A 27,415-nucleotide genomic window follows, 5' to 3' on the forward strand; every position below is an offset into this window, starting at 1 on the left:
TTTACAATGTGAAAGGGAGTGTCCATTTTTTGCTACTGTGACTCACACACACACACCTCTTGGTGTTTTTTTGTTCAGAGGAAACCATGCGAGATACCTCTGCCGACATCTGAGAGTTTCAGGTTTAATTTTAAACATCTGCCTTCTAATCAGAGCCTGTTGTTCTGTCTTCACTTACACCAGCAGATGGTTGAGATCACCTTAAATCAGTTTCCTTTTCTGATAAATGAGTATTATGATTAAAGCTCAAACTGAGAAGGGGTTAAGAAGTGGGCTTGTAAATTATGTGGCTTTGCGGTTATCATGTCAAATAGAGTGTCTCTATCTAGTGGTTGTTTGTAGGATATTCATATTTTTTACATTTTAATTTAATTTAAATGTAAACTTTATTTAACTAGGCAAGTCAGTTAAGAACAAATTCTTATTTACAATGATCGTGAACGTATACATCTTGATTATGTCAACATAGAATACACGGTGGAGGAACTGGATGAGTTCTATAGAAAACATCGACTGTTCTCTGCAGTCATACCATCTGTGTAATCACTGTCGAATACAATTTGTGGAGATAATAAATAGACATCCAACTTCTGACACCATGTATCACAGAGGAGGCTGGTGTGATGAGCTATAGGAGGACAGGCTCGTTTTAATGGCTGGAATGGAATTAATGGAACAGAGTCATACATGTGGTTTCCATATACAGTTTCAAGTATTCCATTCCAGCCATTACAATTAACCTGTCCTCCTATAACTCCTACCACCAGCCTCCTCTGATGTATTAATACGTAGCCGGGACACCATAGTGTTAGCTTTAGGAACGTCTTTACCAAGATAAAACCGTAAATTGATACAGAGCATTATGGGTACTGTAGTACATCATGCTACAAGACAGTTAAAACATCATTTTGAAATTCTTTAAACTAATTTCAGATAGCAAACAACTAAAATACACACAAACATCAAAAGTAAGGTAGTGCCTTAATATATAGGGTTAGGGTTAAATCAAAATGCAAAAACAGGAAGGAACAGAGGAGAAAAAAATGACATGGTATGACCTCTCTACTTCTCCAAACCACGTTTTTGTCAGTCCTTCCATGGTGACACAAAAACAGAATCATTACAAAACTAACATTACATTAGACAAGACTCAAAAATAAAGAACCAAAACTATTACCTACAGTCGTTTCAGTTAAACAAAGTCTCTATCATCATAAAACTTTCAATCTAGAATATGAGAAAATACCGCAGGGCTGTATATTAGAAGCCATAGTACTGTGCGCTATCTCCCACGTTGCTGTGTCACTCGCTCACTCTCCACCCATAATAGCCTTGACGTTGGAGTAAAGCGCTGTATCCTCATCTGTCTCTCGTAATGGCTTACCGTTCTCTTTCTCCTCATCCTTCCCTATCATCTCCTCCCCTTCTTCCCATTCCACCTCTTCCATCACACCACTCCCCTCTCCACTATCTTCTTCCTCCTCTTTCTTCTTCTCTCGTTTGATTTCGGCGTAGTCTGTCTCTGTGCTGGTGGTCTTCTTCTCTGCCTCCTCAGGAGTCTTCTTCTTCAGCAGGGAGTAGTTGATTCTGGCGTAGTCCACTTCATTTGGTTCTTCACCTGTGGTAGATTTTCCTGTGGTTCCACCTCCGTTTTCTTCTCCCTTCCTCAGCGCCACCTGCAGATGGGTCTGTTTGCTCCCTACAGCCTGTCCTGCATCCGTCTATGGAGTAGATGACAGAAAGCACTGTGTTAGGAGTATTTTGTTAGCTTGGTGGTCCCAGACCTTTTTGTGTTGCCTTGTAAACTCCTATTGGCATGTTAATGCTAACTGAATGTTGATAAAGCTGAATAAAGAAAGAAACTGGTACTGCACCTGTTGGTCTTCACATGTCACCATCTCCAGGTTCATGAAAGGGCTTTTGGAGTCTGAGTCCTTTGGGATCATTTCTTTGCGTCTAAGGAAAAGAGTACAAATGAAATGTCTCAATAACTGTATTTGAGGGGTTAGCAAGCACTTCCATTACAATATGGTTGTCACACCCTGACCTTAGAGAGCCTTTTTATTTCTCTATTTGGTTAGGTCAGGGTGTGATTTGGGTGGGCATTCTAGGTTGTCTATTTCTTTGTCTATTTCTTTGTATGGTTCCCAATCAGAGGCAGCTGTCTATCGTTGTCTCTGATTGGGGATTATACTTAGGCAGCCCTTTTTCCCACCTTCAGTTGGGGGATCTTGTCTTTGTTTAGTTGCTGTTTAGCGCTACAGAGCTTTACGTTCGTTTTGTGTTTTGTTGTTTTTTGGTGTCATTTGAAAATAAAGTAAAGTACGCCTACCACGCTGCACCTTGGCCTCCTTCTAACAACAGACGTAACAATGGTGCAAGACATTGGTACTTTTGACAATAAATCGGATGTTCTTGATAATAAATATGAATAAATCAGTAAGACAATCTGTAATTGATTTTTAAAATAACATATTCAGTGAATAGCAACTGTACATCAGTAATAGAATGCATGTACCTTTTACATTTCCCATTCAAACACAGGAAGATACAACAGATGGTGGCTGAGAGGGCTGCACCAACCACAAATGCAGTAATCAGTTTTAGGTCCGACAGCATAGCCATGATGTCTTTAGACACATCCTCTATAAAGAGAACAACACGTTGGGTTTTAGAAGTGGCTCACAACTTTTCTCAATCCAAGCGTGCAAATGCTCTATATTGCATTGATATTGGGAAGCTGTGGCTCTCTAACAAAGTATATTAACTTATATCTTTACCTTCTTGTTTTTCTATTTGGTTGACTTGCAGCTTCTCTCTCACTCTGCCCGCTTCATTTCTGCTGACACACTCCATAGTGGTATTGGTGTGGTTTCTGACAGTCGGGCTGATGGTGCTGTTCACTGAGAACATCAACACTGATGTAGTAAAACTGTACTCTTTTAGTGTTAACCATCTTATGAAGGGTAAGGGAACTCCCTGAGTTACACACACACACACACACACGTCATGAGAGGGGAGATAAATCATAGGCAATATAAAGGTACCAGCATATCACAAGCCATTTTCAATCAGTCTGTACAGTGCTGCTTGTACTCACACATCACAGTTACAACCGTGGAAGCTGTCAGAGATCTCTTGTGGTGTTGAGCTGTACACACATACTCCCCAGCATGTTCTCTTGTCATGTCAGAGATGATGAGAGTGGCCAGTCCAGAGTTATTCCGTTCCAAAGCTGTTGTCCCCTTCTTACTCCAGGTGATGTTAGATGATGATGGTGGGTAGCTGTCATCACTGCAGGTCAGATTCAGGGTATCACCCTCTCTCACTGTGTTACTACCTGAGATCTTGGGTTCCTTCACATCTAGAAAATAAAGAACAGTACATACAAATCATGTTCATGAAATAGAAGTGTTGCAGCACAAGGTCAGATAATGTACACTACCTACGTGCCACATTCATTGTCAGTGTCTTCTTAGTGGTGATGTTGCCATTGAAGGTCACCAGACATGTGACCTTGGTGCCGTCATGCTTAGCTGAGGGGGTGAAGGTCAACGTTGAGAAGTGGGTTGTTGTCACATTGGTCAGGTCCTCTCTAATCTGTATGGTGGTGTTGTCTCTGAGCTCAGTGTTGTTGTCTCTAGTTCCTCTCCATGTCCATGTGATGTTAGGAGGAGTTCCAGAGCAGATCCCCGGGGCGGTGCAGGTCAGAGTAGCTGGTTCTCCCTCTGTCAGAAGAGGAGTCAACACTGAGGGCTTCTGGGTCAGAGCTGGAGACAGGAAATACAAACACAGAAGTGAGTTTTACATCTGTGTACCAGACATCAGAGAAACAGAATCAGACGCAGTGTAACATTATCCTAACTATGCTACCCATGTTAATTAAACTGCTCCAAATAATGCCCTCAAAAATTCCACCATTGTTTAGAAAAAAGCAGACATTGGAAAGGGAGACTTGGGGAGGGGAATCTTGGCATTTGTGAATTGGAGGTATGTACCTGTATGTTACAGTCAGTGTACATAACTAACTACAGTAATAGTCATGTCAATGTAACTGAGAGTAATAGTCATGTTGTACCTGTCACTGTGATTTTCATTTTCTGTGGGTTTGTAAATGATCCTCCTAACGTTCTGAATTGATACTTTCCAGCATCATTCTCTCTGATGTCGTTGATGATCACACTACAGTTCTTCTTTGTCAGATCAGTCTCCAGTAGAGACACTCTCTGTTTAAAATCCTCCTGAGCTTTATGGGGAGTTTCAGAGTGGAAAATTATGGTTTTATCCTTATTACATCTGTCATTTGTAGGGCACTTGAACCATATTGCATTGGTAGGCTTGATGTCATCAGGGTGAGTGAAAGTACATGAAATAACAGCACATAGTCCCTTCTCTGCTGTTATTTCTGCTGGACTGAAGGTGATGGTCCAGGGTGTTGATGTCTGTGGTGGTGGTTGTTGCTGTCCTGATGGATGGAAATGAATACAGTCATGAGTAATACAGAAAGCACTTGGATACTACTTCACTTGTACTGAACTGTTTTGATGATACAGAATCAGTTTAGATTAAAATGGGTTTTAATTACCATACTGTACCACTACGATTACCACATGTATATATCTACTAAAGATTTCAATATTAACAATACTTTAATGATGAAAGGAACATTACTTCGACATGTTGCTCTCTCTGTCAGAGAGAAGAGTAGAGCTGCCCAGATGAGGACCCACATCCTGCCTCCACTGCCTCGATTAATCAACCACAACACCAGGGTCTGTCCTCTTTCACCTCTTTCTCTGGTCCCCTTGTCTGTGTCCACAAGTCTGGAGCACAGAAAGAGAATAACACAGAATAACACAGAATAACATGATAAAGAGTGTTATACAAGCAGTGAACATTTCAAATTCACTCTCACCTTTGATGCATGAAACAAGTTTTCTGAACATTTTGATAAAGAGGGAGGGGGAGGGCTTCAGCTCGGACCTAAACAGGAAGCCGACGGACAGGAATTCCTTGTTACCCGGAGACAGCTTCCACCCTTAGACCCCTAAAAAAGAGCCTCCCCATCAGCCAATACAGTCGCATACGCAGGATTTGTAGTACACAGAGTGACTATAACAAGCAAGCCGACTGTCTGGATGAGTGTTTCAGACAGCGGGGTTACCCAGAGGAATGGCTGCACGAAGCAGGGGAACGTTATAAAAATATGGCCCTTGATGACTCCCTCATGCCAAAACCTCCCCGCCCTCCTGACCAACGCGTTCAATGCTTCCTTCAATACTCCCCACTTGGTAAACAGTTTGACCACATCATTAAAAAACCCTGGTACATCTTGAGCACTGATCCACAACTGGAAAAGAGGTTAAAGAACCCCCGTGGGTCATCTTCAGAGGCGCCCCCAACATCAGTCACATGGTAGTGAGGTCTGATCTTCCACTGGTGCCACGTAGCATCTTCCTAGACAATGTGCCGGACGGTAATTACATATGTGGTCGATGTACCCAGTGTAACTTTACGAAAAAATGCACAATGTTCAATCACCCTATCACGGGCAAGGCCATCAAGATTAAGGACGTCATTACACATTCCACAAAAAATGTGATATACATGCTCAAGTGTATTTGTGGTCTATGCTATGCAGGAGAAACGAAACGCGCTCTGAAACATGAATAGCAGAACACAGGAGTAATATCAGGACCCTTGACCAGAGAAACCCTGTGGCTGCACATTTCATGGAGGCCCGTCACAACATTAGCTCTCTGAGATACATTGGTATCGAACATGTTAAGACTCATGGGGGGGGGGGGGGGGGTACTGATAATCTATTATTGAGAAGAGAATTGTATTGGGATCACCGTTTGTGCACCACGTCTCCTAAAGGTCTGAACCAAGAGTTTGATATCAGACCCTTTCTTACATACTGTATGTCACTTTGATTTGTCTTGCCTTCCAGGTCTCGTAGTTGGTCATTTTGTACATACTGTATATATTAGATTCTGTAACTACTATATCTGCCCATCTCATTGATATCAAATGATTAGAGATACACTAATTGTTTTTGAAATAGGTCACTGGAATTATACCTACGGCCACCTCACCTCCTGCTCAGTATAGTCATATGGGCGGGTATTCCAAACATTCTCAACAATCTTTTTACTACTGTTGCCAAGATTTTTTAACTTGAATCCATTTGTATGTATATAATCCTTTAAGAGCATATGTACCTCTGAGATGAATTATGATTGCTTGTGCAACATGTTTTATTGTTTCCACGCCCAACACGCGTCATGTGCATAATGGTCATGTGAGATGGAATGTGTATATTTTGGGAAGTGAGTACTCAGTTTGTTTGACCTGACGAAAATCCGTTCCGGATCGAAATGTTGTCAATAAAGCAGTGAATTGGGAGCTTCAACCGTGTGCGGGCCTTCTTGTTCTTTAGTATGATAATATTGACACATCCCGTTGCCAGCTGTGTAAGGAGAATACATATCCTAACAACTGACATGAACGTTTCATGACACGTTTATGATTGTCACAACCTTCTTACCTCATTTTTTTCAACTGTACTTTAATGCATGGAGAGATGTCAAACTCCTAGTTATGCTTGATTTTACCATAATTGTCTGGAACTTATTTTGAAACCACATGGTAACAGAGTAATTACATACTTTTTAAGTCACATGGGGAGTCATTGTAACAAACAAAGTGCCAATTGTTTCTACCAAGGACTAAGGAGTTACTAGTTTTGTTAAATAATTAACTAATGTCCAGAGTTGTCCATTTTCTCCAAGCACTTTAAAAAAGACATATTACCTCTCTCTGTATGCTCTCTCTTCTTGTTGACTGTGAGCCCCGTGTGAGTCTCTGATGAGTGTGAACTGTCACTTCATGTCCCCAGTCTGTTATTCCTCCCTCTAACCTGGTGCTGCATCCAGGAAGTCCCTCTGTACTGCATACTGCCCAGCCATACTGTACTGTATATAGACCATAATCAACCCAAACGCATCAACCAACCCATCATTCCATACCGATCAACCAACACTACAATCCCCGTAGCTTATATATTCAGATAAAATATGAAGTAAAAATATAATTTGTAACTTATTCAAAACCAGTAATAGTGTCATTTTGTGTAGTTGTACAGCAAATGTGCATGTAGTCATAAATCAACATAATTGACCGCTACTGTTCATGCAGTTTTCCTCTGAAAACAGTATTACTGTAAAATCCATTATGCTCCATGTTTTGGGGTAGCAGGTAGCCTAGTGGTTAGAGTGTTGGGCCAGTAACCAAAAGGTTGCTGGATCAAATCCCCGAGCTGACAAGGTCTGTCGTTCTGCCCCTGAACAAGGCAGTTCCCCAGTAGGCCGTCATTGTAAATAAGAATGTGTTCTTAATAACTGACTTGCCTAGCTAAAAGAAGGTAATAAAATGATGCCTTGGTCTTCAGCTCATGATGTGTTTTACTTTAAGATCTGATAGTTAGCCTTACTGAGTTTGACCAAGGCTTTTACAACACTGTCGGCCTCAGTTAAGTTTCTCTTCACACTTTAAGACTTTGTTTAAGTACCCCCAACCTTACTATATTTATATAGGTGGGGTTTTACTTCTCCCAAATAATTACATTTGAACTATAATCCCTAAAATACAGTATGTGTTGCTGCTATTAGAAAAAAGTATGTTCAGATTAGAACATGACTCATGCCTCAACATGGACATTTATTGTGGTATATTTTCTTTGCAATATGACTGGATATTCCTTTTCTTCTGATGTTCTAAATGTCTGATGGCCTGGTGACTAAATCTTTAAACGTCTTCCACCCAGTGGTGGCCGCTGATAGTCTAAATACCCAAGTTCATCCCATCTACAGAGAAGCCATCTTTCTTCGATTTCAAAAATTTAAAATAAATGAAGAAAACAACAGAAAATGTTTTGTTCGAAAATCTGTTTTCTCAACACATCTCCTAAACAGTAAGGTAGAAATACCCCCTCCAATTACAGTTCTCCATTACTTTATTAACAGTTATCCTCACGCCACCTCTCCATTGTTTACAGTACTACTGTACATCACACAAATATGTTTTTAACCATTTAACTTGCTAATAGTTGCAACTGCAGTATCCGAATCAGGCCGGGCTTCAATCCGCGCCACAACGCCTCTTTTAATAGTTTTGGTAAATGCTTTATTTTACAGCCTTGTGTCAGCTGGTACTGTATGTGCTTGGTGGTTGTACAATTTCAATACAATTATTTACTTGTTGTACAATGAGGCAAGTTTGGAAGGTGTTTCTGTAATGTTTTTTAAGGAAGTGTAATTTTACTTGTGCAATGTTTCTGTTTTTTCACCATGGGGAAGGACTGACAAAGATGTGGTTTGGAAAAGTAGGGGTCAAATCATTTCTCCTTTCTTTTTTTGCATTTCAATTGCAAAACTTTCAAGTGGGCAAAACCATTCATCTTGAGACAACAGGGGTGTACATTACTAATCACTGAAAATATCAAAATACCTCATGGATCATGATACTTTCTAGTTTAAAGGGGTACAAAAACATACACTACTGGTCAAAAGTTTTAGAACACCTCATTACAGGGGTTTTCTTATTTTTTTACTATTTTCTATCATGTAGAATAATAGTAAAGACATCAAAACCACGAAATAACACATATGGAATCATGTAGTAACCAAAAAAATTGTTAAACAAATTCTTCTTTGAGATTCTTCAAATAGCTACCCTTTGCCTTTATGATAGCTTGCACACTCTTGGCATTCTCTCAACCAGCTTCACCTGGAATGCTTTCCCAACAGTTTTGAAGGAGTTCCCACATATACTGAGCTGCTTTTGGCTTCACTCTGTGGTTCGACTCATCCCAAAGCATCTCAATTTGAAAGAAGTCGGGGGATTGTGGAGTCTAGGTCATCTGATACACTGTTTTCTACATTGCTCAGGTGCAGCCACTGTTTTGGTTCAGTGTCTTAAAAGGCTTTGCATGGTCAATCTGGCATCTACTGCAATATGGCCTCTGCAGAAGTCAGGGCATTTAAAGTGCATTCGGAAATGATTCAGACCTCTTGACTCTTTCCACATTTAGTTACGTTAAAGCCGTACTCAAAAATGGATTTAAAAACAAAATCCTCATCAATCTACGCAGAATACCCAATAATAACAAAGCCAAAACTGTTTTTTAGAAATGTTTGCAAAAGTAAAAAAAAATTATAACAGAAATACCTTGTTTACTTAGGTATTCAGACCCGTTGCTATGAGACTCGAAATTGAGCTCAGGTGCATCCTGTTTCCATTGATCATTCTTGAGATGTTTCTACAACTTCATTGGAGTCCACCTGTGGTAAATTAAATTGATCAGACATGATTTGGAAAGGCACACACCTGTCTATATAAGTTCCCACAGTAAATGGTGCATGTCAGAGCAAAAACCAAGCCATGAGGTTGAAGGAATTGTCCGTAGAGCTCCGATACAAGATTATGTCGAGGTACAGATCTGGGGAAGGGTACCAAAACATTTCTGCAGCATTGAAGGTCCCCAAAAACACAATGGCCTCTGTCATTCTTAAATGGAAGAAGTTTGGAACCACCAAGACCTCTTCCTAGAGCTGGTCGCCCAGCCAAAACGGGGGAGAAGGGCCTTGGTCAGGGAGGTGACCAAGAACCCGATGGTCACTCTGACAGAGCTCCAGAGATCCTCTGTGGAGATGGGAGATCCTTCCAGAAGGACAACCATCTCTGCAGCACCTCACCAATCAGGCCTTTATGGTAAAATGTCCAGATGGAAGCCATTCCTCAGTAAAAGGCACATGACCTGCCAGCTTGGAGTTTGCCAAAAGGAACCTAAAGGACTCTCACACCATCAGAAATAACATTCTCTGGTCTGATGAAACCAAGATTGATCTCTTTGACCTGAATGTCAAGTGTCACTTCTGGAGGAAACCTGACACTATCCCAACGGTAAAGCATGGTGGTGGCAGCGTCATGCTGTGGGGATGTTTTCAGTGGCAGGGACTGGGAAACTAGTCATAATCGAGGGAAAGATGAAGTTGAAGAGATGAAGAGAAGTACAGAGATCCTTGATGAAAACCTGCTCCCGAGAGCTCAGGACCTCAGACTGTGGCGAAGGTTCACCTTCCCACAGGACAACAACCCTAAGCACACAGCCAAGACAACGCAGGAGTGGCTTCGGGACACATCTCTAAATCTCATTGAGTGGTCCAGCCAGAGGCCGGATTTGAACCCGTTTGAAAGTCTCTGGTGAGACCTGATGATAGCTGTGCAGTGATGCTCTCTGCAGTGATGCTCCCCATCCAACCTGACAGAGCTTGAGAGGATCTGCAGAGACGAATGGAAGAAACTCCCTAAATACAGGTGTGCCAAGCTTGTAGTCATACCCAAGAAGACTTGAGGCTGTGATCGCTGCCAAAGGTGCTTCAACAAAGTAGTGAGTATAGGGTCAGAATACTTACAGTTGAAGTCGGAAGTTTACATCACCTTAGCCAAATACATTTAAACTCAGTTTTTCACAATTCCTGACATTTAATCATAGTAAAAATTCCCTGTCTTAGGTCAGTTAGGATCACCACTTTATTTTAAGAATGTGAAATGTCAGAATAATAGCAGAGAGAATGATTTATTTCAGCTTTTATTTCTTTCATCACATTCCCAGTGGGTCAGAAGTTTACACACACTCCATTAGTACTTTGTACTTTTTTTGTACTTTTTTCGGGTAGCCTTCAACAAGCTTCCCACAATAAGTTGGGTGAATTTTGGCCCATTCCTCCTGACAGAGCTGGTGTAACTGAGTCAGGATTGTAGGCCTCCTTGCTTACACATGCTTTTTCAGTTCTGCCCACAAATGTTCTATAGGATTGAGGTCAGGGCTTTGTGATGGCCAATCCAATACCTTGCCTTTGTTGTCCTTAAGCCATTTTGCCACAACTTTGGAAGTATGCTTGGGGTCATTGTCCACTTGGAAGGACCCATTTGCGACCAAGCTTTAACTTCCTGACTGATGTCTTGAGATGTTGCTTCAATATAGCCACATCATTTTCTTTCCTCATGTCGCCATCTATTTTGAGAAGTGCACCAGTCCCTCCTGCAGCAAAGCACCCCCACAACATGATGCTGCCACTCCCATGCTTCAAGGTTGGGATGGTGTTCTTCGGCTTGCAAGCCTCCCCCTTTTTCCTCCAAACATAACAACGGTCATTATGGCCAAACAGTTATATATTTTTTTCATCAGACCAGAGGACATTTCTCCAAAAAGTACGATCTTCGTCCCCATGTGCAGTTGCAAAACGTATTATGGCTTTTTTATGGCGGTTTTGGAGCAGTGGCTTCTTCCTTGCTGAGTGGCCTTTCAGGTTATGTCGATATAGGACTTGTTTTACTGTGTATATAGATACTTTTGTAACTGTTTCCTCCAGCATCTTCACAAGGTCCTTTGCTCCAAAGTACGTTCATCTCTAGGAGACAAAACACGTCTCCTTCCTGAGCGGTATGATGGCTGCTTGGGTCCATGGTGTTTATACTTGTGTACTTTTTTTTGTACAGATGAACGTGGTACGTTCAGGCGTTTGGAAATTACTCCCAAGAATGAACCAGACTTGTGGAAGTCCACAATTGTTTTCTGAGTTCTTGGCTGATTTATTTTGATTTTCCCATGATGTCAAGCACAGAGGCACTGAGTTTGAAGGAAGGCCTTGAAATACATCCACATGTACACCTCCAGTTGACTCAAATGATCAATCAGAAGCTGCTAAAGCCATGACATCATTTTCTGGAATTTTCCAAGCTGTTTAAAGGCACAGTCAACTTAATGTATGTAAACTTCTGACCCACTGGAATTGTGATACAGTGAATTATAAGTGAAATCATCTGTGTGTAAACAATTTTTGAAAGAATTACTTGTGTCATGCACAAAGTAGATTTCCTAACCGACTTGCCAAAACTATCGTTTGGTAACAAGAAATGTGTGGAGTGGTTGAAAAACGAGTTTTAATGAGTCCAACATAAGTGTATGTAAAATTCCAACTTCAACCATATGTAAATGTGATATTTCAGATTTTTATGTTTAATACATTTGCAAACGTTTCTAAAAACCTCTTTTTGCTTTGTCATTATGGGGTAATGTCTGTAGATGGATGGGGGGGGGGGGGGGGGGGGGGGGGACAATTGAATCCATATTAGAATAAGGCTGTAAAGTAACAAAATATGGAAAAAGTCAAGGGGTCTGAATACTTTCCGAATGCACTGTATACTTCTTGCATAGCTGTTGTGAAGGAAGTTGTCAAGGAAGTGAGTTTGTGTTTATTCTGGACATCCTGCTCCTCCTGCCCCCTCCTAGCTTCCACCAATCATGTCAATGCGGAGCTATATGGAGCCCTCCACATTGTTACAAAACTGTGGAGGTGCACGGCTATGCGTTATGGAGCTACATTTGGCCTCTTCATGCCTCCGGGGGCTCCACAATTGTGTCATATGGCGCCTCCGACCACATTTCCAGATAAAGCATAAATTGAGTTTTGAAGGCAATTCGTGGTCAGAGTCTGCATTGTCCGTGCAGGATTTACAGTAATACAGCCTCTGCAGAAGTCAGGGCATTCATACTTCTTGCTCTTTGTGCAGTAGCACAGAGCTGTTGTGAAAGAAGTTGTCAAGGAAGTGAGTTAATGTTTACACAGGACCTCCCTCCCCCACCTACTGTCAGCCAATCATGTCAATGCGGAGCTATATGTCGCCCTCTGCATTGTTACAAAATGTGGGAGGCACATAGCAATGCAGTATGGAGCTCGAGTTGGTCTCTGCATGCCTCAGGGGTTCCGCAATGGTGTCACACCCTCCATATGAAGCCTCCGACCACATTTTCAGATCAAGCACAAATTGGCTTTTAGAAAGCACTAGTTTCACCACTGGTGTTTAAAATGAAAAGGCACTTGCAAAAGAAAATTGCTTATCTATTTTGTTGTGCTGTTACATTTGTTTCGTTGTTTCATGTTCGATGCACTCAGGGTGTTGTTACCTATCATTTGAGAGGCGTTCACCACAAGAAAATGGTGTCATGTCACTATGCCTGATTTAAATACTGTATATGAAATATTTGTTCTCCCTGAGCTGTTTACAGGCATTTGACACCATTCTGCATTTTATCATCTATTTTCCCAACATCAATCAGTTCAATCACATTACATGTTGAAATGTGTTCATTCAGTTGCAGAAGTCAGTCCTGGCTGAGCCCGTATGTGAGCTCACCGTGGCCGCTTTGCGGTTACAATGTAGCCAAGCTGTCTGTATGCGCCTATCAAATAAAATAAAATGTTATTGGTCACATAGACATATTAAGCAGATGTTATTGCGGGTGTAGCGAAATGCTTGTGTTCCTAGCTACAACAGTTCAATAGTATATAGCAATTCACAAGAATACACAAATCTAAAAGTAAAAGAAGGGAATTATGAAATATATAAATACTAGGACTAACAATGTCGGATTGACTAAATACAGTAGAATAGAATACAGTATATACATATGAGATGAGTAAAGTAGTATGTGAACATTTATTAAAGTGACCAGTGTTCCATTATTTAAAGTGGCCAGTGATTCCATGTCTATGTATATAGTGCAGCAGCCTCTAAGGTGCAGGGTTGAGTAGCCGGTCGGTACCCGGCTTGTGATGGCTATTTAACAGACTGATGTCCTTGAGATATAAGCTATTTTTCAGGCTCTCGGTCCCAGGTTTGATGCACCTGTACTGACCTCACCTTCTGGATGATAGTGGGGGAACAGGCCGTGGCTCGGGTGGTTTTTGTCCTTGATGATCTTTTTGGCCTTCCTGTGACACCGGGTGATGTAGGTCTCCATGGCTCAGTTGTCTCAAGGCTTAAAAATCATTCTTTATATCGGTCTCCTCCCCTTCATCTACACTGATTGAAGGGCGTTTAACAAGTGACATCAATAAGGGATCATAGCTTTCATCTGGTCAGTCTGTCATGGAAAGAGCAGATGTCTTAATGTTTTGTACACTCAGTGTATATGTAGCAATTTAGCAATTAGGATTTATCTGTAATGGTTATGATAAATCAGGCATTGTTGCTCAATGTTGGCATATAGATAAACACACACTTTTCTGCCCTTGTGTTACATAATTTAAGTACTCTAGTTCAATTGTAACGGCTGTTGGTGGAAGAAGGAGTGGACCAAAACACAGCATGGTAAGTGTCCATGTTAATATTTATTTTAACTCAGAACACAAATAAAATAACAAAAATAGACCAACACAAAAACAGTTCTGTCTGGTACAGAGACAGAAAACAACTACCCACAAACACAGGTGGGAACAGCCTACCTAAGTATGGTTCTCAATCAGAGACAACGATTGACAGCTGCCTCTGATTGGGAACCATACCAGGCCAAACACATAGAAGTACAAAACATAGAACAAAACATAGAATGCCCACCCCAACTCACGCCATGACCAAACCAAAATAGAGACATAAACAAGGAACTAAGGTCAGGGCGTGACATCAATATCATTTATTGTGGAAGAACCTAGGATAAATTGTTGTGCCCTGTTCATAAATGGTGTCAATGCAAATCAATCAATCAAATGTATTTATAAATCCCTTTTTGCATCAGCCGATTTCACAAGGTGCTCTACAGAAACCCAGCCTAAAACCCCAAACCGCAAGCAATGCAGATGTCGATGGTGGCTAGGAAAATAGTCTGGGTGGCCATTTGATTAATTGTTCAGCAGTCTTATGGCTTGGGGGTAGAAGCTGTTAAGGAGCCTTTCGGACCTAGACTTGGCACTCCGGTACCGCTTGCCGTGTGATAGCAGAGAGAACGCCTAATATGACACGCCTAATATATAGGTCCTGGATGGCAGGAAGCTTGGACCAAGTGATAGCGCCTTGCGGTTGGATTATATATTTCTGAACATAGAATACTCATAGTGCAGAATAATGCTGCAATATGCAAGAAATAAATCTCATTTGGACGAGCCAGAAAAAAATACAAAAAAGTACATTATGCTTTTAAGTTGTATACTATCAGAATATTTAGATATTTATGTATGAGTCTGTACATCATTGCAGTATTGTTTTGTTATTGAGACACTACCTCACTTTGGTTTTGTGTATTTTAATTTGTATGTTCTCTGACATCTGTTCAAATAATGTATAATGGTGCATTTTTTAAAATTATTTTCAACCTATCGTCTCCAGTAAAATTGTTTTCAACAGTAATTATACCGATGGTATTAATGTTAAGCACAATTTATTTTAAAAAACAAACCAAAAAATCATAATTTTTATCAAATTCAAATTTGGACCTCGAAGCCAGTTCCTGTACTTTTTTCCTTTTTCCCAAACTGATTTTGACCTGGGATACCAGTGGGTGGAATAAATGAGGCAAAACAGAAAACCAGCAGTAATCTGGACCTTGTAGGGTAAGAGTTGAATACCACTGATGTATATGGTTTCCTCTGAACACAAAACCAACAGAGGTGTGTGGTGTGGGTTACATTAGCAGAAAATGGAGACAATCCAACTGCCTTTCACACAGAACATCTGATTGTGTGGTGGTGGTTGTTTCTTTGGTTCTGTAGGAAGTTGCTGAGTATATACTACTGCTACGTTCCCGGATATCCAGGCATGAGGCCCTGTTTAAAAACTCACATCAGACTAAGTATTGTTAGAGTAAATTAAGGCATTATCATAGAAGTGAAACAGAAATTCTAATAAATAGCCCTTTGTTTTAATACTAAACTGTGAAAATATAATGCATTTCCTTTGAGTGTCAAAGGTTGAAGAAGAGAAACTAACATGTCACAATCAAGGAATTCTAAAAGAGCTACCGGAAAAACTCTCTGTTAACACATATATTAGACGTCGACTAAGACAGCCCCCCGCACATCTCTGATTCAGAGGGGTTGGGTGAAATGCGGAGGACACATTTCGATTGAATGCATTCAATTGTGCAACTGGCTAGGTATGACAAGACAGTTAGTTGGATCTAAGATTGTGTGTTTGTTTACCCAATACTTACCAATTACACAATACTTTCATTTGACCAGTTAAGTAGTATACATTGTTATTCCGTAAAATGTTATGAATTTTGTTCAAACTGTTTTTTTCTGTTCTCACATCCCCAAATGATTAAGTAGTAAGGTCCACGTTTACCAGTCCACGTGGGCTGTGAATGTCAGAGTTTGTCCTTGTCTTCTAATCCAATACCTCGGTATTAAACTGTGTGGACCTAACAGCCAGTCAATGACATTAATTGATATGCCAATGAATGATCAATTGAATTGATCAATTACATGCCCAGGAAATGTAATCCTCCACGATTAAGAAGTATATTCCTATGTGTTGTCCTATGGTAATGACCATCCTCTCCTCTCTCACAGCCATGGCGGTGAATTTTGTATCTCACAGCCTGGATCTCCTGGAGAACCTCAAAGACTCCATCGAGAACAGCAAGCTGTCGGACGTCAAAGGATGCTGTGGAGGACCTCCTGATCAGCCGGATCAACTTGGTCGTGGCGGGGAAACCGGGAGCCAGAGAAGGCTGCCTCCCTTAACGCCCTCTGTAGTGTGGGCCCTTTGGATTAACAACTTCTCCCCCACCCCTCCAAAGGATCTGGCCATCTATACAAACCCAAACACCCAGACTTCTGCCTGAGGGACCTGCCACCCATCCCTGGAGCCTTGCCCTTTGACCCGGAAGCTTACATGGGGCTAGTCAAGTTCCTGCGGTACAACGTGGTGGTCATGGTGTTCACTCAGTCTCCAGGCCAACAGCGTGGTGGTGTTCCTGGAGGCCCTCCCGGTGCAGAGGGACATGGTGTACTTTGCCCTGCTGGCCTTCGATATTGACATGGAGAAGAGCCTGGAAGAGAGGCGGAAGGCCAGCCTGGCGGTGCAGAAGGCCAAGGGGGTGGCCCTGCCTAAGGTGTTCCTAGTGAGGCCCTCCTGTCTGGAGAAACTTGACTCCTGGAGCCTTTTGGACCTAGACTCCGGTACCGTTTGCTGTGCTGTAGCAGAGAGAACAGTCTACAGTATATCCGGGCCCACGCCCTCCTCAAGGCCTTGCCCACTCTCTCCCCAGCTCAGCTGGTCACCCAGAAGAAGGACTCCTTCAAGGCCCTGGTGTGGGCGGTCGCCTCGCTCTTTGGAGTGGTGTCAGCCATCCCTGTGCCCCTTGTGGCCTAGTATGGTGGATGGCAGTGTGGGTGTGAGGATTCTCACCAAGAAATAAAGGAGAGCCGCACACTCTAGGAGCTTAGATGCAAAAATGTAATGTCCAATGTTTCGACAGACAAGCTGTCTTCATCAGGGTATAATGACAAACACTGAGGGGTGACTCGTTTATATCGTGTCAAAAGACACACACAGGTGTCTGTAATCATGGCCGGGTGTGGTCATGTTTCCTTCAAAAACCCCCAAACAGGGAAACAGATTCCAATCAAAGTTGTGATCACGTGCTCCACTAAGGCAGTTATTCATCTTATAACTTGTCCTTGTGGTAAAAATGATGTGGGTAAAACAAAGCACGAATTAAAAGTATGAATCTCAGAGCATCGTAGCAAAAACTTGACTTACCCAGTTGCGGCCCACATTTTGGAAGCAAACCACTCGATTTCGTCTCTACGTTATATTGGCATTGAACATGTCACCCTCCCTAGGAGAGGGGGTAACCTCGACAAATTATTGTTAAAACGAGAGGCTGTCTGGATCTTTAATTTAAAGACCCTTGCTCCCTTCGGTCTCAACGTAGACTTTGTTCTGAAGCCATTGTTGCGATTATTGTGATTTTGCTATTGTAAATGTTTGCTGGCTTATGTAGCCAAGTTGTATTTATGATTGTACGCTATCCATGTATGTTTTTAAATGCTATTTTGATATATGAGAATTAACCAATGATATCAGGCCACACCCGGCTATGATTACAGACACCTATGTGTCTTTTGACACTATATAAACGAGTCACCCCGCAGTGTTTGTCATTATACCCTGATGAAGACAGCTTGTCTGTCGAAACGTTGGACATTACATTTTTGCATCTGAGCTCCTAGAGTGTGCGGCTCTCCTTTATTTTTCAAAGTGTTCTACTCCGCTAGCTAGCACCTCGCCTAAATAGGTGTGCGTTTCTTTCGCCTCTAGAGGATTCTCACCAAGACCAGGGCCTTGCTCTGTTTGGATGACGAGTCCTTGGAGCTGTTGGCAGGGAAACACAGCATGGAACCTATTTCGTGAACATGATTAACTGTGTATGCACTTTGTTTTCTAGATGTGACGAAACCCAAGAGCTCAGGTAGTAACACAGTGAGAGAGGGTGATACCCTGAATCTGACCTGCAGTGATGACAGCTACCCACCATAATCATCAAACGTCACCTGGAGTAAGAATGTGTAGAATTGCAGGAAATTTGCTGTAAACTGCTAATTATTCTCTCCTCCCCATGGCAAAATAAGTATAATAGGATGAAATGAGTTATAAAATTGCAAATTCTTCTCTGAACCCCTTGGCAGAATGTGTATATTTGCAGCATTTCTCTATGTCCCCGGGCAAAATGTGTAGAATAATAATTTTTTACGAGGTCAAATGTGGGGCCCTAAAATGTTGTGCTTGCAAGGTAGGGGAAACAACATTTTTCTTAGGGCCCCCAAAAGGCTACCGCCAGCTCTGACTACATGTGTGGGTATGGATGTTGTTAAGCAGACCCGTGAGCCACTGCTGCCCCCCTGATGAGTTCAGATTTTTTGTGGCCCCCACCCCCATCAAAGTTGCCCATTCCCGATTTATACCATTGGTAGCCTGTAATTATTGTTGAGTGAAATTTGTGGAGATGGTAGGTTGGAAATAGCAAAAAAGAAATACCCCATTTATACATGCTTTGAACAGATTTCAGAGAACAAACAAATGAAAAAAGTGAGGTAGTGCCTCAATATAAAATAATGTTGAAATAAAAAACACCTATAAATAGAAAGATATTCTCAGATAGTGGTGAGCTGACAATGTCATTAAAACGATACACACGCTTCAATGGGGCAGAAGGACGTGTGTTGTGGTGATTATGAACGGTCAGACAGCTACAGTAGCAACAGTGACACAAAGCTGCCATGTGGGGAATCATAGGTGGCTCGTTTCAGCTAGTTGTATCTTGTTCTTGATACCATGTCTTGTTTTGACTGATGTCACGTCTATGTTAATATGTTTAAAAAAAATGCTGGCTAGCTAACCAACAACTGTAATAATGTATTTGTATTTTCAATAAACATTGGAGAAGAAATATACTTTACATGTTGTCAACAATCTAAGTCAACCTGTCTCTACCATTCCAAACCACATCTTTGTCAGTCCTTCCTCATGGTGACAAAACAGAATTATTACAGAAGTCAAATGACACTTCCTTGAAAAACATTACCAAAACTTGCTTCTATGTACAACTAGAAAATATTCTTATTGAAATTGTACAACCACCAGGAACATACAGTACCAGCTGACACAGGGCTGTAAAATAGAGCATTTACCAAAACTATTAACTACACTAGTTTCAGTTGAACAAAAGTCCCAGTATCATCATAAAACTCAATTCGGGTTCAGAAAATTATTTAAGAACCCATGGCTAATACTGTATGCCATCCCCCACGTTTCTAGCGAAAATTGCTTTGTCACTCACCACCACCCATAATAGCCTTGACGTTGGAGTAAAGCGCTGTATCCTCATCTGTCTCTGCTGCTGGCTTACCGTTCCCTTTCTCCTCATCCTTCCCCATATTCATACCACTCCCCTCTCCTCCATCGTCATCCCCTTCTTTCTTCTTCTCTCTTTTGATTTTGGCGTAGTCTGACTCTGTGGTGGTGGTCTTCTTCTGTGCCTCCTCAAGAGTCTTCTTCTTCAGCAGGGAGTAGTTGATTCTGGCATAGTCCACTTCATTTAGTTCTTCCCCTGTGGCAAATTTTCCCCCGGCTCCACTGGTCTGGGGCCCTCCATTTTCAGCTCCCTCCCTCAGCTCCAACTGCAGAGGGGTCTGTTCGCCGTCCACAGCCTGTCCTGCATTTGTCTATGGAGTAGATGACAAAGTACTGTGTTAGGAGTCTTTTGTTAGCTTGGTGATGTTACGGCTGTCGTTGGAATGAGACCAAGGTGCAGCGTGGTAGGCGTACATTTTGAATTTATTAAATGAACACCAATAAAACAAGAAAGATAAACGACACGTAAAGTATTGTAGCGCTAAACCAGCAGCTAACAAAAACAAGATCCCATAACAGAAAGTGGGAAAAAGGGCTGCCTAAGTATGATTCCCAATCAGAGACAACGATAGACAGCTGCCTCTGATTGGGAACCATACTCGGCCAAAAACAAAGAAATAGACAACATAGAATGCCCACCCCAAATCACACCCTGACCTAACCAAATAGAGAAATAAAACGGCTCTCTAAGGTCAGGGCGTGACAGGTGATCTCAGATCTGTTTATGCTGTCTTATCAACTCATATTGGCATGTTAATGCTAACTAAATGTTGGTAAAGCTGAATAAAGAAAGAAACTGGTACTGCACCTGTTGGTCTTCACATGTCACCATCTCAAGGTTCATGAAAGGGCTTTTAGAGTCTGAGTCCTTTGGGATCCTCTCTTTTTGCCTAAGGAAAATATTGCAAATTAAATGTATCTAACTGTATCTTGAATTGTGTGTAACAGTGATAACACCAAGTAAAACTGAAATGATAACTTAAAACACAAAATATAAATATCCATTAACAAACGACTTATAGCTTAGACTAATTTCCACTTCCTGAACACATACTACTTAAAGAAAAAACATAGCCTTTTCTTAGTAAAAATGAAATAAATACAGTTTTCTTTCCACCATATAGTCAGACACATTCTATTCACAGGCTTGTACACAGCACAGAGGTTGTAGTAGCATTTTAGCAGTGCAGGAGATGCTGATATGGAACATGGGATCAATAATCAATATAATAAAATATACAAAAACATACATCAAATAATAACTGAAAGTCAAGTGCGGTTGCATATGAGTATATTAGCAAAAACGTCCATTACATTATGGTGCAAGGCGTTGGTGCATTCGACAACGTATCTGATTCTCTTGATAGTAAATATGAATTTCTAAAGACAATCTGCAATTGATTTAAAAACAACACTCAGTTAACACTAACTGTACATCAGTAATAGAATGCATGTACCTTTTACATTTCCCTTTCAAACACAGGAAGATACAACAGATGGTGGCTGAGAGGGCTGCACCAATCACAAATGCAGTAATCAGTTTTAGGTCCGACAGCATAGCTATAATGCCTTCCCATTCCTCTAAAAAGAGAACAACAAATCAAATTGAATCAAATGTTATTTGTCACATACACATGGTTAGCAGATGTTAATGCGAGTGTAGCGAAATGCTTGTGCTTCTAGTTCCGACCGTGCAGTAATAACCAACGAGTAATCTAACCTAACAATTTCACAACAGCTACCTTATACACACAAGTGTAAAGGGATGAAGAATATGTACATAAAGATATATGAATGAGTGATGGTACAGAACGGCATAGGCAAGATGCAGTAGATGGTATCGAGTACAGTATATACATATGAGATGAGTAATGTAGGGTTATGTAAACAAAGTGGCATAGTTTAAAGTGGCTAGTGATACATGTATTACATAAAGACGCAGTAGATGATATAGAGTACAGTATATACATATACATATGAGATGAGTAATGTAGGGTATGTAAACATTATATTAAGTAGCATTGTTTAAAGTGGCTAGTGATATGTTTTTACATCAATTTCCAACTCTGAATGGGAAGTGGCTCATTACTTCATATCCCCTGGAAGAAAATATTAATTTCTCTAAGCCTAAATGTATATAACATCATCAATATTGCAAGCATTGGGTGGGAATGGGAAGCTGTGACTCTCTAACCAAGTAACTTGACATACATATTTACCTCTTTGCTTTTCTTGGCTCTTATTTTGGTAGACGTACAGCTTCTCTCTCACTACACCCACAACATTTCTGCTGACACATTCCACAGTGATGTTGTTGTGGTTTCTAACAGGCAGGCTGATGGTGCTGTTCACTGAGGAACCCAACACTGACGTAGTGGGGCTGCACCTCTCTGTGTTGAGCTCCAGCAGTGGCCACTCTATGAGGGGTAAGGGAACCCCCTGACTGACACACACACAGGTCATGACCTCTGCCTGGTCCACACACCCAGAGCCAGGAAGAATCACAGGAAGGTCTGGAAAAAGACAGTGAAGAGAGAGATATCAGTGATAGATTGATGCTAAAAACATGCCAGAGTAATTCCAGATCATAAAATATGACATGAGTTTGTATATTTCAGTCCAGTTTGTACTTACACATCACAGTGACAACAATGGAAGCTGTCAAAGTCCTGTTAAGGTGTTGAACTGTACACACATACTCCCCAGCATGTTCTCTTGTCACATTGGAGATGGTGAGAGCGGCATTTTCCGTGAAATTCTGAAGTGGGGCACTTGTCCCGTTCTTACTCCAAGTGATGTCAGATGGAGGGTAACTGTTAACACTGCAGGTCAGATCCAGGGTACCATCCTCCTTCACCATTTCATTTCCAGTTATTTGAGGGTCTTTCACATCTTTAAGTGCAAAGAGTTTCTAATTGTACACATTTATTTTTAAACATACACTAAATTCAGACTATGTTGGTTGAGGGACTAATAACAATGGATCATGATTAAAAAAGGAAAAAGTCAAAGCCATGACATAACTGCAGGTGAGGCCTTCATACCGTATAATTTGCTTATTATCAAGGTTATTCCTAGGTTTCAAAGATTCTCTGGAATAAGGTGTTTAATGTAAAATGTAGCATAGGTGGTACTCACATGTCACATTCAAAGTTACTGTCTCTTCAATTTTATATATTTTTTGGAAGGTTACTTGACACTTAACCATCATGTTGTGGTGTTCAGCTGAGGGGGTAAAGGTCAACATTGAGAAGTGGGTTGTTGTCACACTGGTCAGGTCCTCTCTAATCTGTATGGCGGTGTTGTCTCTGAGCTCAGTGATGTTGTCTCCAGTTCCTCTCCATGTCCATGTGATGTTAGGAGGAGTTCCAGAGCAGATCCCCGGGGCGGTGCAGGTCAGAGTAGCTGGTTCTCCCTCTGTCAGAGGAGGAGTCAACACTGAGGGCTTCTGGATCAGAGCTGGAGACAGGAAATACAAACACAGAAGTGAGTTTTACATCTGTGTACCAGACATCAGAGAAACAGAATCAGACGCAGTGTAACATTATCCTAACTATGCTACCCATGTTAATTAAACTGCTCCAAATAATGCCCCCAAAAATTCCACCATTGTTTATAAAAAAGCAGACTTTGGAAAGGGAGACTTGGGGAGGGGAATCTTGGCATTTGTGAATTGGAGGTATGTACCTGTATGTTACAGTCAGTGTACATAACTAACTACAGTAATAGTCATGTCAATGTAACTGAGAGTAATAGTCATGTTGTACCTGTCACTGTGATTTTCATTTTCTGTGGGTATGTAAATGATCCTCCTAACGTTCTGAATTGATAATCTCCAGCATCATTCTCTCTGATGTCGTTGATGATCACACTACAGTTCTTCTTTGTCAGATCAGTCTCCAGTAGAGACACTCTCTGTTTAAAATCCTCCTGAGCTTTATGGGGAGTTTCAGAGTGGAAAATTATGTTTTCATCCTTATCACATCTGCCATTTGTAGGGCACTTGAACCATATTGCAGTGGTAGGCTTGATGTCATCAGGGTGAGTGAAAGTACATGAAATAACAGCACATAGTCCCTTCTCTGCTGTTATTTCTGCTGGACTGAAGGTGATGGTCCAGGTTGATGCTTTTGGTGGTGGTTGTTGCTGTCCTGATGGAGGGAAATGAATACAGTTATGAGTAATACAGAAAGCACTTGGATACTACTTCACTTGTTCGTAAACATTTTTTATGAGATAGTGTCTACTGAGATATTTGCCATACCACTACTACTACCACATCTACTTATGATTATCATATCAACATTAGTTGTGATAAAAGGGACGTTACCGTTGCATGTGGCTCTCTCTGTCAGAGAGAGAAGTAGAGCTGCCGAGATGAGGACCCACATCCTGCCTCCACTGCCTTGATGAATCAATCACACGGGATCTCTTTCCTCTTTCTCTTATTGTCACTATCTCTGTCGGTGTCCACAGGTCTGGAGCACAGGTGTGAAATAGAACATGAAATGGTGTTGTGATAATAACAACATATAGCAATACACATCCGATATTAATGTTTCATTACATCTTTATGAGTGCTACAGTGTCATCATAACAACCGTCTTATAGCATGTTTACTCAACTAAGAAATATTTTGCTGTAATGCCTAGAGAGTATGTCAAAGAAAAATGTATGGTCTCAGTGTCACGACTTCCACCGAAGGTGGCTCCCCTGCCTGTTCGGGCGGTGCTCGGCGGTCGTCGGCGGTCTACCAGCTGCCAACGATCCCCTTTTCCTTTTCTGTTTGTTATGTCTTATTGGTTGCACCTGTTTCTTGTTTGAGTTTTGTTTCAGGGCTCTTTAAGCCTGTTAGGCCCGCCTGCTTTTGTGCGGGCTTGTTCTCTGTTTGTCTATGTTGGTTGCGTGTTATGTTCACTGACTGTTTGGTGTCCAGTTTTGGGTGGGACATATTTATTTTCGCCTGTCGTTTTTGGCGTTACTTTGGATACCGTAATAAAGTTTGTTTTTCCCCATTATCCTCTGCTCTCTGCGCCTGACTCCGCACCCACCACTCCTAGCTGTGTGACACTCAGTTCCTATAATGCCCAGCATAAGCGTTAATAACTGCTCCAAAATATCTTTAACTGCATTCATAAATCTTTATGCATAAGCTACAGTTGAAGTCGGAGGTTTACACACACTTAGGTTGGAGTCATTAAAAATAGTTTTTTCAACCACTCCACAAATTTCTTGTTAACAAACTATAGTTTTGGCAAGTCGGTTAGGACATCTACTTTGTGGATGACACAAGTAATCTTTCCAACAATTGTTTACAGACAGATTATTTCACTTACTTCACCGTATCACAATTCCAGTGGGTCAGAAGTTTACATACATTAAGTTGACTAGGCCTTAACCAGCTTGGAAAATTCCAGAAAATAATGTCATGGCTTTAGAAGCTTCTTATAGGCTGATTGAAATCATTTGAGTCAATTGGAGGATGGATGTATTTCAAGGCCTACCTTCAAACTCAGTGCCTCTTTGCTTGACATCATGGGAAAATCAAAAGAAATCAGCCAAGACCTCCACAAGTCTGGTTCATCCTTGGGAGCAATTTCCAAACGCCTGAACGAACCACGTTCATCTGTACAAACAATAGTACACAAGTATAAACACCATGGGACCACGCAGCCGTCATACCGCTCAGGAAGGAGACGCGTTCTGTCTCCTAAAGATTAATGTACTTTGGTGCAAAAAGTGCAAATCAATCCCAGGACAACAGCAAAGGACCTTGTGAAGATGCTGGAGGAAAACAGGTACAAAAGTATCTATATCCAAAGTAAAACAAGTCCTATATCAACATAACCTGAAAGGCTGCCGCTGCTCCAAGGAAGAAGCCACTGCTCCAAAACTGCCATAAAAAAAAGCCAGACTACGGTTTGCAACTGCACATGGGGACAAAGATCGTACTTTTGGAGAAATGTCCTCTGGTCTGATGAAATAAAAATAGAACTGTTTGGCCATAATGACCATCGTTATGTTTGGAGAAAAAAGGGGTATGTTTGCAAGCTGAAGAACACCATCCCAAGCGTGAAGCACGGGGGTGGCAGCATCATGTTGTGGGGGTGCTTTGCTGCAGGAGGGACTGGTGCACTTCACAAAATAGATGGCATCATGAGGAAAGAAAATTATGTGGTTATATTGAAGCAACATCTCAAGACATCAGTCAGGAAGTTAAAGCTTGGTCGCAAACGGGGCTTCCAAATGGACAATGACCCCAAGCATACTTCCAAAGTTGTGGCAAAATGGCTTAAGGACAACAAAGTCAAGGTATTGGAGTGGCCATCACAAAGCCCTGACCTCAATTCTATAGAACATTTGTGGGCAGAACTGAAAAAGCATGTGCGAGCATGGAGGCCTACAAACCTGACTCAGTTACACCATCTCTGTCAGAAGGAATGGGCCAAAATTCACCCAACTTATTGTGGGAAGCTTGTGGAAGGCTACCCGAAAGGTTTGACCCAAGTTAAACAATTTAAAGTCCATGCTACCAAATACTAATTCAGTGTATGTAAACTTCTGACCCACTGGGAATGTGATGAAAGAAATAAAAGCCGAAATAAATCATTCTCTCTGCTATTATTCTGACATTTCACATTCTTAAAATAAAGTGGTGATCCTAACTGACCTAAGACAGGGAATTTGTACTATGATTAAATGTCAGGAATTGTGAAAAACTGAGTTTAAATGTATTTGGCGAAGGTGTATGTAAACTTCCGACTTCAACTGTATATAAAGCCGTTTGAAGCAATGTGTTGTAATGCCATAAAGGATTAATAGAAAATTACCATTACATTAAGTAGTCATAATCAAGTTTTAACAGTCATTCAATGTAACAAAACCAAACTATATAATGGTTCAATAGCTTGTCTTTCGATCCATGCAGAAAGTTAGACTGAATCAGCACATTACCTCTCTGTGTGCTCTCTCCTCCTGTTGATCAGGAGCCCTGTGTGTCTCTGATGGGTGTGAACTGTCACTTCATGTCCCCAGTCTGTTACTCTCTCTGACCTGGTGCTGCAATCCAGGAAGTCCCTCTGTACTGTATACCGCCCAGCCATACTGTATATAGACCATAATCAACCTACCCATCAAACCAACTTGGTTAACATTTAAGTCATTTAGCAGACACTCATATCCAGAGCAACTTACAGTAGTGAGTCAATGCATTTTTGTACTTTTTCCTGTATTGGTCCCCCGTGGGAATCAAACCCACAACCCAGGCATTGCAAGCACCGTACTCAAACAACTGACCCACAGACTGCAATCCCAACACACACTGCAATACCCATGCCTTTTATATTTACATGCAGTTTCATTTTACTATAAGAAAGATTTACACAAGAAAATGTGTACATATTTCAAGATTGGCCGTTTGTAACAAGTACATGTGAATAATATGGAAAATGCCTTGCATTGGATAGAGATACACTTGCAATATTCTCTGTCTTTTTTAACCCCTCTGTGGTCTGAAAGATGAAGTCATTTCCTCAATATGCAAGATCTGCTGCAAAAAGGGTACTTCCCTTTATATGCGTTAAAAACACATTCGCTGACATATTCTTAAGTAACTCACAAGCATGCTGAATGCATTTATTATGAGCGACAG

General features: G+C 41.3%; 2 protein-coding genes and 1 pseudogene across 2 annotated transcripts; 1 reads left to right on the forward strand and 2 right to left on the reverse strand.

Moving 5' to 3' along the window:
* Positions 1-402: 402 nt before the first annotated feature.
* On the reverse strand, positions 403-4,819 carry si:dkey-24p1.7. The gene is made up of 8 exons (XM_038977044.1): positions 4,672-4,819; positions 4,079-4,465; positions 3,450-3,770; positions 3,101-3,364; positions 2,781-2,903; positions 2,519-2,645; positions 1,875-1,956; positions 403-1,721 (listed from the first exon to the last, which is right to left on the reverse strand). Exons 1-8 carry the CDS (start codon positions 4,730-4,732, stop codon positions 1,311-1,313), a joined length of 1,776 nt encoding a protein of 591 aa, XP_038832972.1. The 5' UTR covers positions 4,733-4,819; the 3' UTR covers positions 403-1,310.
* An 11,598-nt stretch (positions 4,820-16,417) lies between these two features.
* LOC120031599 lies at positions 16,418-17,220 on the forward strand (annotated as a pseudogene).
* A 2,358-nt stretch (positions 17,221-19,578) lies between these two features.
* LOC120031600 (sialic acid-binding Ig-like lectin 5) lies at positions 19,579-23,550 on the reverse strand. The gene is made up of 7 exons (XM_038977405.1): positions 23,532-23,550; positions 22,958-23,223; positions 22,399-22,675; positions 21,984-22,277; positions 21,222-21,345; positions 20,573-20,654; positions 19,579-20,075 (listed from the first exon to the last, which is right to left on the reverse strand). The coding sequence occupies exons 1-7, from the start codon at positions 23,548-23,550 to the stop codon at positions 19,683-19,685; spliced, it is 1,455 nt and encodes a 484-aa protein (XP_038833333.1). The 3' UTR covers positions 19,579-19,682.
* Positions 23,551-27,415: the final 3,865 nt, after the last annotated feature.

This window comes from Salvelinus namaycush, chromosome 37, assembly GCF_016432855.1.
Source record: "Salvelinus namaycush isolate Seneca chromosome 37, SaNama_1.0, whole genome shotgun sequence".
In the NCBI taxonomy this organism is placed as follows: domain Eukaryota; kingdom Metazoa; phylum Chordata; class Actinopteri; order Salmoniformes; family Salmonidae; genus Salvelinus; species Salvelinus namaycush.

What these genes read in the sequence shown, in the direction of transcription:
- si:dkey-24p1.7 (XM_038977044.1), bottom strand. Translation starts at nt 4,732, where the DNA reads ATGTGGGTCCTCATCTGGGCAGCTCTACTCTTCTCTCTGACAGAGAGA. An exon ending in CACGGTTGTAACTGTGATGT is followed by an intron (nt 2,904 to 3,100) that starts GTGAGTACAAGC and finishes TGATGTTCTCAG; the next exon opens with TGAACAGCACCATCAGCCCG. An exon ending in TGACATGTGAAGACCAACAG is followed by an intron (nt 1,722 to 1,874) that starts GTGCAGTACCAG and finishes TCTACTCCATAG; the next exon opens with ACGGATGCAGGACAGGCTGT.
- LOC120031600 (XM_038977405.1), bottom strand. An exon ending in ACATGATGGTTAAGTGTCAA is followed by an intron (nt 22,676 to 22,957) that starts GTAACCTTCCAA and finishes GTGTACAATTAG; the next exon opens with AAACTCTTTGCACTTAAAGA. An exon ending in TGACATGTGAAGACCAACAG is followed by an intron (nt 20,076 to 20,572) that starts GTGCAGTACCAG and finishes TCTACTCCATAG; the next exon opens with ACAAATGCAGGACAGGCTGT.